Here is a 10604-nt window from a genome sequence, read left to right on the forward strand (position 1 = left end):
AAGACTTTCCTGACAATACTTACGAGCAGGACCAAGGCTCATTTGAGCCTTTGCAACTCCCAAAAACCATGGCAAGTTCATGTACAATGTTGGAGTGTCATTCAAACTATGGCTAAGCATTCAAAAATACAGAGTCAAAATGACTACCTCAGGCAATGGCTGTTACGACTAGGATAGGTTGAGCTCTCCCTAGGCGGATTGCCTAATCTGATAGCGGGCTCGCTACTGGAGAGATGGGTTCACAGCTTAGTGGAATGCTAAGGTATCCTCCGACAAGCTTGGTAAGCGCGGCGGCTCGTCAAGCTGTAGGGCTAGCGGAACTATATGACTAAAGGTAGTGTCGGCTTGCCTTTAGGTGCGACTAAGACTGAAGGACTGGGACTGTCTTTCAGAGGAAGTTCTGGGGAAAACCTAGTAGAATCAAGTACAGAAATACATGATCCTGTCTGCTCTATATACTGTCGTTCGTGTGCACAGACCAATACTACGTTCGGTAGGTAAGTATGAGTGTATCCATACACGGGCATGTTTATCAGATGCCATGCGGGCGATTATCTATACATGAGGCGTAACATGCCTCTTCTATCAGTCCTTGAGGCGAAGCATGCCTTCAAGTCTAACTGCGCATGCTGCGGCATGCGGCTTCTCTTCTGACCATGAAGCAGAGCTTCTCCATGATCCGGGTCGAGGACCTCTAGGTCCATCCAGATGTTGCCTAGGCTGGTCTAGGTCATCTAACGGCATCCAGGCCGTTCTAAGCGTTTCTACATATCTCCGTCGAGTCGGTAAGTCTTCCAAGACGGTGCATATGGCGGGATAGGGGCTAAGGTCAGGATGACCTTCATACGAGGGTTTCTCGGTTACATGTTATTGTAACAATGGCTGCCAAGGCAGGAATCATATCTACATCACCTCCTTGATCGAGAAGCTCCACCAGAAGACAGGAGATGCATCATCTGCGAACAGGATGGGGTGTACAAATGTCAAGATTGTCTTGGCGAGCCACTCTATTGCACAGGCTGTTGCAGGAGTCAACATCGTAGCAATCCTTTCCACTGGATCAGTCAATGGAATGGGCGATTCTTCAAGTGCAGTTGTCTTGCTCATGTGGGACTCATCATACACCTTGGCCATGATGGCAAACAATGTCCGGCGGTCACAGATCGGTGGAATTTGTTCAAAGAAGATGAACCTGAAGACCTGCTCGAGCCTGAAGATCTGCCATTTGTGTCTGGACCCAAGTTCCAGCCAAAGGAAAACACCATGGTCATCGTTGACAAGTCCAGAGTTTATCGCCTGGAGGTTCGATGCTGTGATTGTCCGAATGCCATGAGTCCAGACATTCAAATGTTTTGACACAGATTTTTCCCTGCATCTTTCAACAGGCCGAAGACTGTGTTCACCTTCAGAGTGCTCGATGATTTTCTACTGGACAGCCTTGAATGCGGCACCTCTGCGATCAACTATTACAGCAAGCTCCAGCAAATGACCTCGAGCATGTTTCCACACCTTGTTCCGGTGTAGAAACAACAATACAGAGAGGAACAAACTATGCTCCTGACTGTATCTGTAAATGTTGTAAGGTTGTGCATTGCCTAGTCTGCTATACTTGAGACGACAAGTGCATTCGACCCTAAAGGGGAAGCGAGTGCAGCAAGGATCTGGTAGTAGGCGCTGAAGGCGCTACTGGTCGGCCAATGCGAAGCGCGGGAAAGCGAAGGTACGCGCGAGGCGCGGGAAGCGCGCGCGCGCGTGAGTGGAAACAAGTGAGAGTAAGAGTGAGTTTGCTTAAGTGGTGATATGATGAATAACAAGAGATGTGAGTGCAAAGTGCCAAGGAATAGATTGCAACTATATTCTGCTAGGTAGTAGATGGGTAAGTGGGAGGTAGAGTAATTGTTGGAAAGTTCCTAATAGTATGTAATGCTGGCGCTTATATACAGCGCCTAAGCGCTGTCATGCGGAGCCGAATCGCTACCGAGTAAGGTATGCAAAGATATATGTATGTAAGTAAGGGTCCATGATAAAAATAAAGGTGGAACGATACACAGATAAGAGAAATGGAAACATACGCACTAGAGAACTTGGTGGACAGTGGATGGATGCTTCTGGATGGCTGGCGCTATAGGGCGCTCAAGCGCGGGAAAGCGCGCGCGCGTATACATCGTAAAGCGCGGGAATGGTGCGCGCATGGCGCGCGTTGCGTGGGAAAGCTGCGCCTCATATAGGGATAGCTGCAGATAGCACACAGAATGGTGCTGCAAGTTCGTGCAATGAACTCCCTAGTGAAAAGTGCCATATCACACCATGAGAAGCATGAGTCTCTACACTGGTAATGCCTTACCCTCTTCATCTACTGGACATCATATTGACAAAGCACATGGCAAGGACCGATACAGAGAGCTCATGAGGGTCGCTCGACAGTGGAGGCAGTTGAAGACAATGAAATGGCATGGCTTTGGCCATCGTTCCGATAACCCGAGCACAGGAGAACTCGCATTATTTTGCCCTGCATGTCCTCAGCCTGGTATTAATGTGCTGTTGTCAGAGGATGGATCACTTGATGAGTGAGTCCTGTTCGCAACCAATGTGGCCTCCACAATAATATGAGCGCTCCAAGCTGGAAATACACCCGGTCATTTGTGATGGACGGAAATTTCAAAGCCGAACATCTGCATCCCATCAAGCCATTTGATGAAGTTTGGCTGTCCGATGGGCTTAGATTCATGGTAGGAAAGGACAGGTATAAAATGCATCTGGCAGAGGCTGCTGACATGGTGGAAAAATCAAGCTGCAACAACCACCGGGCAGTAAATCAAGCTAATGCTGCTAGGCACAAGCTGGAGTCCACCGGTATCGGGGGAGTTGCCTGTGCCCAACATGGTTGCTTTGTCCCTCACTCCATGGTGGATTTTCAGAAAGGCAAAAGGCAAGCCACATGCACCATTCCACATTCATGAGTTAACCATGCATCACTTGCAGACAAATAAACATGGACTACACCCTTTGCGAGGCTTCCCAGCACAACATGGAAGGCATCACCAGGGCCGTCACCTTCTACGATATCAACTGTCAATACAACAAACACTTTCGGGTTCGGGTGGATCGAAGTCGATTTCTAGAAATGGCACAGCAACTAACCATCATTCCCGGAATTGGGTTGTGGCATGTTCATGGCCATCAGGACAGCTGCTATGTCCAATATGCATCTAACTTTATTGAAGGCATTGGTCGGATCGATGGAGAGATCATGGAGACACTATGGGCACGGCTCAATCTGATTTCCTCTGCTGCTTGGGGAATGTCATCTCCGCACTGAAAGGAATGCCTTGATTATCAGATGAATGACTCCAATTTCTGCAAGATGATTCGCATGAAAAGGACTCTATGCCGGAAATACAAGCTGGCGAGGAATGGCATCTCAGAAAGTGGAAAGGCATTTGACAGACTCGATGAAGCAGCACCTGCACATTTGAAGACCGAATGGTTAGCCAGGGAGAGGATAGCTCAGTCAAGCAGATTGAATGATCCTGCGGTGATGGATGAATATGAGATCAATATAAAAAAGGGTACATTGAGTTCCATTGTCTCCATCGAGGTCCGAATTAATATTGCACTCAGCACCGAGCAAAAAGGAGATTGAGCTTAGATTATTAGAGGAGGGTAACGCCCACAATGCAGCACCCTCTCGCAGATCTGTGGCGACGTGGATATCAATGGGGTTGGCGATTGAAGAGGCTCAGATTGCATTGCTCATTGAGGTCCAAAGGATTGGAAGAAGATCCACGGAGACACAGAGATTAGACATCGCCCATCAACACGATCGGCTCCAAGGCCAGATAGATGGATTCACTCGGTCTGCTCTAACACATCTCGGGGAGGGATTTGATGCAGATGATGAACCTGACAACTTGAATGTAGACATTCTCGATGATCTCGATGATGACCTGGCAGATTTCACAGAGATATCTCATACATGGACAAACTCTCCCGAGCTCACTGTAATCCCGTTGCCATTAAACCTGGGGGTTGATTGATGCAGATGATGCATGGCAGAGGATCTGATTCCCCTGGAGATGTCGCTTCATGAAGGGCAGGCCAATGATGCCCTTCACAATCTCCAAATTTACCTGTGCAACAAGGCCATCCTGTTCCGAACAACTGTTAGGCAGGCCAAATCCCAGGCCCTGAAAACTCGAGCTTGGTCCCAGGTGACGTCGGTGTAGCAGGCGGTCTCCCTCCATGCCAGCATATATACAAAGACCAGGAAGCAAATGATGAAACTTGAGCCGGGGCAAGACCAGCTTCAGAAATACAAACCCCTGCTTTGCGAGCAACTGAAAATCAGCACTGCAGTGGGCGACCCAAATGCCCGAGGTCAATGAAATGAATCTTTGGCTTGGTTTTGGTCTGTTGAAGTCGACCTCAGGGGTCCCAATTAATCGTGGAATGAGGAATGTGAGTTCCTGCTTGCATGTCATATCCCGCGGTTACCTGACGGGACCCATCCCAAGTTTACCAAGTCCATTGGCTTCGGGCAAAGGCACTACGGGATCGATGGAGGGAAGAAATGATATTGGTCAAATTGCAGATGGATTGGACATGTAACTTCTTTTTGTGGAAAGCAACCCAATGGGGCGACCACATGCAGGAATCATTGGAGAAATGCCTTCTGGGTCACGGATGCTACGCCGGAAGGCAATCCCAAATGTATTCATTGCTCGCACAGGATGCACAGGCAGCTTTTCAAGACCTACAGAACATGTTGATAGAGGCTGGAGATGAATGAACATTGTTTTCTCATGAAGTCCCTTTTTCCACATACATAATTGAGTCCCGGGAATTGTCTGGGTCAGCCCATGTCGGAGTTTGAATTTCGTATCCATCCATCAGTGATTCTTATCTTCACATCTTCACCATCTTTCACTTGCATTGCCAGCACCATAGTCCTGTATTAGCCATGCCTGCAACTCCTGCATCCACTTCTGGCACTCTGAATGCCGGAAGCCATTACTGACCCCTGAAGCTGAGCCTTCCAACTATTTCCTGCACATTGGCAATGGCTGGATTGCGCGTCCGCGCATGCATCTCTCAATATTGGACGTAAGCTGCCAACAATGTTCTATCTTCTGACCGGATCAAGTATTTTAAAGCCGGGCTGCAATGGGAGATGAATGTATGTTACCGCTGCCCTGATGACTGTGTTGGTCAATGCTAAGAATTTGAGCAGACTTTTGTCACACCACTCCTGCAGTACTCTGCTTCACAGAATATCGTGTCGGTTCTTTCGGTTCCAGTCGCTTATATCCTTAAGTTGTATCCCATGCTAACCTGGAACACGGTTCCGGACGACGTCTTTTCCTTTTCATTCCACCTCCTCGCATTTGATGATGAGGCAATTGCAGGACATCCATCCCGGATTGTGTTTGAATATAAATGTCCATGGTGGATGGGAAACACCACAATCCCAGATCAACTATGGCATTGGGATGAGATAATGGCTTCCTGCATCTCTCACTACCAGTATTGGGCGGTAAGATGTTAGCTGAATTGCCTTGATTGATGACTTATCTGTTCTAGCTTGGTGTTGAGGATGATGCTTTGGTTCTTCCAGAGAAGTTGAAAAACACTTCGAGTCCACCACTGATGGGACTGAGGTGGATTAAAGAACGCATGGAAGCATTGATGGAGGAGCAAGATGAGGGCGTCCAAGCCAAGATGGCAGAAGTGAAGATGTACACTGACATGCTAGAGAAATTGAGGAGAGGCAAAGGAGTGTAGTCCCATTCAGTCTTCATTGTATACAAGATGTAAAATATTATAGGCATTCAAAAATCTCGTGTCCCAGTCTTGGAAGCCCGGGTCCCGAGTCCCGAGTCCCAGTCTTGGAAGCCCGGGTCCCGAGTCCCGAGTCCCAAATTTTGGGGTTCGGGGTTCAGCGACCCGGAGCTCGGCAACCGTGTCGGGTGTCAGGGACTCGGTATTCAGAACAGTGTCGAGTCCCAAGTGACGAGTCCCAAACCCCGAACCCCGAGTCATGAGTCCCAAACCCCGAATCCCAATGTTCAGGACTCAGAGCTCAGGGTTCGGGACTCATCACTTGGGACTCGACACTGTTCTGAATACCGAGTCCCTGATGCCCAATTCCAGAATCAAGGAACACGAACCATGAAACACGAAACACTGACACATGCGATCTCCAATGTTCCAGATACCCTGACACCCAACACAGTTGCCGAGCTTCGGGTCGCTGAACCCCAAACCCCGAAATTCGGGACTCGGTGAAGGTTCAACAATACTGAGAGGAACAAACGAGGCTCCTGACTGTATCTATAAATGTTGTAAGGTCGCACGTTGCCTAGTCTGCTATACTTGACACGACAAGTGCGTTCGACCCTAAAGGGGAAGCGAGTGCAGCAAAGATCTAGTAGTAGGCGCTGAAGGCACTACTGGTTGGCTGATGCGAAGCGCGGGAAACCGCAGGCGCGCGCGAGGCGCGGGAAAGTGCGCGCGCGTATATAGAGATATGAGATGTAAGTGCTACTTTCTAGGGAGAGATTCCAACTAAGCTGAGTTGTGAGGTATGAACATGGGGGTTGCTAAACTACTCTCTGGTATGTACTACTGGCGCTTATGTATGGCGCCTAAGCGCTGTCATGCGGAGCCGAAGCGCTACCAAGTAAGGTATGTAAAGATATATGTAAGTAAGGGTCCATGATAAAAATAAAGGTGGAACGATATGCAAATAAGAGAAATGGAAATATACGCACTAGAGAGCTTGGTGGACAGTGGATGGATGCTTCTGGATGGCTGGCGCTATAGGGCACTCAAGCACGGGAAAGCGCGCGCACATATACATCGTGAAGCGCGGGAGTGTGCGCGCATGTTGCGCGTTGCGCAGGAAAGCTGCACCTCATATAGGAATAGCTGCGGATAGCATGCAGAGTGATGCTACAAGTTCGTGCCATGTACTCCCTAGTGAAAACTGCCATATCACCCAATGAGAGGCACAAGTCTCTACAGCGCCACAGATAGTGGCCTCGAGGCGTTTGTCGATGCAGACTGGGTGTCTCAACTGCATCGTCACTCGATGTCAGGCTACATCATATCACTCAATGGAGGCCCCATTGCGTGGAGTGCCCAGAAACAGCCGCTGATAGCCTTATCCACCACAGAAGCTGAGTATATTGCTCTGAAGAGTGTCGCACACGAGGTACTCTACCTCCAGTATCTTACCAAAGAGCTCTATGAGGCTCCCTCGCGCCCCACGTCCATCTTCTGCAACAACCAGGCTGCAATAGCCTTGGCCGCTAATGGGAAGTTTCAGTCCCAGACAAAGCATATTGCCATCAGGTACCACTTCATTTGTGCACACATCAAGCACAGCACATTTGCATTGTTCTATTGCCCGATGGAACACAACATTGCAGATGCTTTTATGAAGCCATTACCTTGCCCCCGTTTACAGAACCTTCAAGGTTAGATAAGCCTAGCTTGCACTCGAGGGGGAGTGTCGTGTTACAAGCAGATGAAGGCCGACGAGTCCAAGATGTGAGGTACGAGTGCATGCTAAGAACGGAAACAGACAAGCACACATTGACAGCAGCTTGTGCCCTCCCTTTATTTTTCTGTCTTTGATTAATATATGTTCATATTCACATTTACCTTATAGCTACGAGCAAAGCTGTAGACACATCTCAGTTCTGTTCCAGATACTGAGATGTGAGTACCAGCACTTAGTCGCACATCATGTATAGCTAATGTTCTCGTAGTGATCCTATTTGTTAGGTACATAACCAATACACAAAGTTCTGTTCCAGATACTGAGATTGATCATATTTGTTAGCTTCCTCCAAATCCTCCACTCGCCTCTAAGTTCTACATGGGAATCACAGCTCATCTCAACCTCTTAGGTTCGGAGTGGCGTTTCTGGCCGAAAGGGGCTTTGCCCAAATACTTACATGCAACTAGTACTTTCGTTGAAACATAGTTCAGATTGAGTCAGTGTCACAATCAATCGGATATTTCTTCTTTGACCAGAAAAGATCGAAGAACGCATGGAGTGTAAGCATAAGCACAAATAAGCATAAACCGTAAGCTCCCAGGTGTGAGAATCCCTAATGACTGACCTACAATGTAGGTAATAACTTAAAAGACTTGTTATCATTATGTAATAACAGCGCCTCCATTGAAACTCAGCAATCAGCAACCAGAATATCACATCACCAAAACTGTCCAACGTATATATAACTATATATACACCTGTAACCACTGTAACATGCTGTGACGACTGTGACGAGTATCTATAACTGAGCATAGAATACATACCGATATGACATATCGATTTTTGTCATATGGTCAGAGGCATGTTCCAGACCGCGTCATATGCTTGCTGGCATAATCCAGAAGGCTCTGAGATTATATTATCTTATATTGAGTTATAACATTGAATCACGCTGATATCCCATCATAACCACCTATCATTGAGATATTCGAATACATACGGTACAGTGGAATGTAATGTAATCTATTAGTGGTAACCGCGTACCGATCGTCCGGACATGAGCACTAAGTTAGAAATTGTAAAAAAGAGCATATGAGTGATGTCATTGAAGACCGCAAGTGAAAATGAGACATGTCCATGAGAGCATGAGAGCAGTAGAGTAGTATTGAGTCCGTGAGTGTAATGCGAATGCGAATGGAGCTGGTAAAAATGGTCATAATGCAGTAGTGTGATTCTAAATACAAGCAAGCGAATGTTATGAGTATCGAGCAGTCTACGAGACTGATGCGACTCACCTATTTCCTCGACTTGCACTTAGTCGGAGCCTTCTTGGGTTTCTTAGCAGTGGGTTGTTGTGTGTGCTTGGCTGGCTGAATAGTATCCGGTTCTTCTTCTGTCAGAGGGCTGTCGTCATCAATGGCTGCAACGAGTGTGGAGGCCTGTTTGCGCTTCCCTGAGTTGACAGGTGGATTGGGAGTAGGCAAGCGTGTAGGTATGGCCTTCTCCTTCCGTGAGTCGACAGGTGCATCGGGAGTAGGCAAGTGTGTAGGTACGTCCTTCCATGAGTCGACAGGTGGATCAGGAGTAGGTGAGCGTGTAGGTACGGCTGACTCTTGAGGAGACGAGGGAGGCAGTGGTGAGGGCTGCTTCAAGTTGTCCTTGCGAGGAATAACTGGTGGTTTGGCTACCGGAGGCTCTGGAATGGGAGATCATTGAGGTGCAGGAGGTGAGGACTCGGGACGCGACTCCTGTTGCTTGTCGACTGCCGAAGACTGTGCAGATGTTGCGTTGGAGGTTCCGGAAGCTCGCGCAGCATGCACGGCGAGTTGTCGTTCCATGGCAACCATGTCGTCCTCGTCTGAACACTTGGTGTTCGCGGAATGAGTAGCTTTGGCGCTGTTTTCATTGCCAAATAATTTCCTAGACACACAAGCATGTTAGATGATAGAATAATGCAGTGAATTACTTACTCATTATAATGTGCTAGGAGGGAATCGACCCACTCTCCGTCTTTCCTCCCACGAATTAACTTTACCATCCTAGTGTAGAAGTCAGGGTAATGAAAGAGGGCGTCCTTATCCTTCCATTTGTCGAGTGAACTGATTGCAAAGCGAGCCTGTACAAAAGAGACTGATTAAATCAAGTGCACATTTTAAAAAAACTTACCTGGACCGCGGCATATGCAATATGTTCGGCCTCCACTCCTGTCATCCCGTGGAGTTTCGCATTGCAAGCGCAAGTTCCATTGGAGACGCCAACCTTCAGTGCAGATGAAGGAGAAGTGAATATATGTTTAGCGACCTGCATAGTAGGTTAGAACTACACAATATTATTTTAAAAAAACGTACCCGCTCTAAGAGATACCCACGGAAAAGTCCTTCAATGATATCCTCAGCGTCGAAATCTTCGCCTGGAATGTCGCCTGGATACAGATAGGCGGGCCACACGGCAGAGGTTACCTTCAATGACCCACTATCGAATTTGTCTTTCATCCTGTAGTACTGTTAGTACTAGTAATTCGAGAAAATTAAACATACCTTGCGGGATCCTTGATGTAGTCGACTAGATGCTTAGCAGGACAAAGCATTTTGCCCAGCTGGGCGTGGTTGAATCCCATTTTGGCGCGATTCTTGCTGTCGTCAGCAATTGGAGGGTAGACGAGCTCTTTATCAGGGTGCGGAGCTGCGTATGAGCCCATGCAGGCCTTGAGGCGACTCGTGTCCTCGGAGTGTGTGTGATTGATCATATGCTGCATCTGTTGATAGTGAGTTGCAATCAGTACACGTGGAAAGTTACGCACCTCGCCGATGAGTTGCGTGAGCTCCTCGCGTTTTTTCCTCTGGCCAATCAGAGTCCCAAGATAAGGGGCGTGTTCCGTGACATATTCAAACGTCCGCTTGTACCGCGCACGAGTGATTTCATCACTAAAAACAATATTAGTGTGCATATATGCGGTCATATGTACTTACCAGTCAGCCAGAATCTTCTTCCGGGCAGCCCTAATTTGCTCTTCTTCCGTTTCATCTCCGTCCTCGGCTGCTTCTTCCTGCTCTAAAAGTAGACATACCTGGATCACCTGCTTGAGATCACAGAACATGTC

General features: G+C 47.9%; 5 protein-coding genes across 5 annotated transcripts; 4 read left to right on the forward strand and 1 right to left on the reverse strand.

The window, feature by feature from the left end:
* Positions 1 to 975: 975 nt before the first annotated feature.
* HD556DRAFT_1194728 (uncharacterized protein) lies at positions 976 to 1152 on the forward strand (the record flags this gene model as incomplete). Its single annotated transcript, XM_041296252.1, has 1 exon — positions 976 to 1152. A coding segment is annotated over one exon (177 nt), but the record flags the coding sequence as incomplete, so codon positions are not given.
* On the forward strand, positions 1055 to 4792 carry HD556DRAFT_1341629 (uncharacterized protein). The gene is made up of 10 exons (XM_041302120.1): positions 1055 to 1349; positions 1386 to 1518; positions 2389 to 2567; positions 2621 to 2929; positions 2983 to 3303; positions 3382 to 3569; positions 3622 to 4028; positions 4059 to 4222; positions 4250 to 4385; positions 4494 to 4792. The coding sequence occupies exons 1-9, from the start codon at positions 1264 to 1266 to the stop codon at positions 4383 to 4385; spliced, it is 1923 nt and encodes a 640-aa protein (XP_041164184.1). The 5' UTR covers positions 1055 to 1263; the 3' UTR covers positions 4494 to 4792.
* Positions 4511 to 4789, forward strand: HD556DRAFT_1230701 (uncharacterized protein; the record flags this gene model as incomplete). The annotated part of the gene is made up of 1 exon (XM_041297368.1): positions 4511 to 4789. A coding segment is annotated over one exon (279 nt), but the record flags the coding sequence as incomplete, so codon positions are not given.
* A 318-nt stretch (positions 4793 to 5110) lies between the features above and the next one.
* On the forward strand, positions 5111 to 5975 carry HD556DRAFT_1341634 (uncharacterized protein; the record flags this gene model as incomplete). The annotated part of the gene is made up of 4 exons (XM_041302121.1): positions 5111 to 5176; positions 5231 to 5533; positions 5581 to 5875; positions 5918 to 5975. Coding segments are annotated over 3 exons (570 nt in total), but the record flags the coding sequence as incomplete, so codon positions are not given.
* Positions 5976 to 9557: 3582 nt separating this feature from the next.
* On the reverse strand, positions 9558 to 10604 carry HD556DRAFT_1197914 (uncharacterized protein; the record flags this gene model as incomplete). Its single annotated transcript, XM_041296317.1, has 4 exons — positions 9558 to 9603; positions 10042 to 10259; positions 10305 to 10428; positions 10474 to 10604. Coding segments are annotated over 4 exons (519 nt in total), but the record flags the coding sequence as incomplete, so codon positions are not given.

Source organism: Suillus plorans (genome assembly GCF_016647745.1).
Source record: "Suillus plorans strain S12 chromosome Unknown HD556scaffold_9, whole genome shotgun sequence".
Taxonomy (NCBI): Eukaryota; Fungi; Basidiomycota; class Agaricomycetes; order Boletales; family Suillaceae; genus Suillus; species Suillus plorans.

Excerpts from the sequence above, each read along its gene's own strand:
- HD556DRAFT_1341629 (XM_041302120.1), top strand. The coding sequence starts at position 1,264 with ATGGTCATCGTTGACAAGTCCAGAGTTTATCGCCTGGAGGTTCGATGC. Across the intron at positions 1,350-1,385 it reads ATGAGTCCAGACATTCAAAT|GCCGAAGACTGTGTTCACCT; the intron begins GTTTTGACACAG and ends ATCTTTCAACAG. Across the intron at positions 3,570-3,621 it reads TGAGATCAATATAAAAAAGG|CACCGAGCAAAAAGGAGATT; the intron begins GTACATTGAGTT and ends TATTGCACTCAG.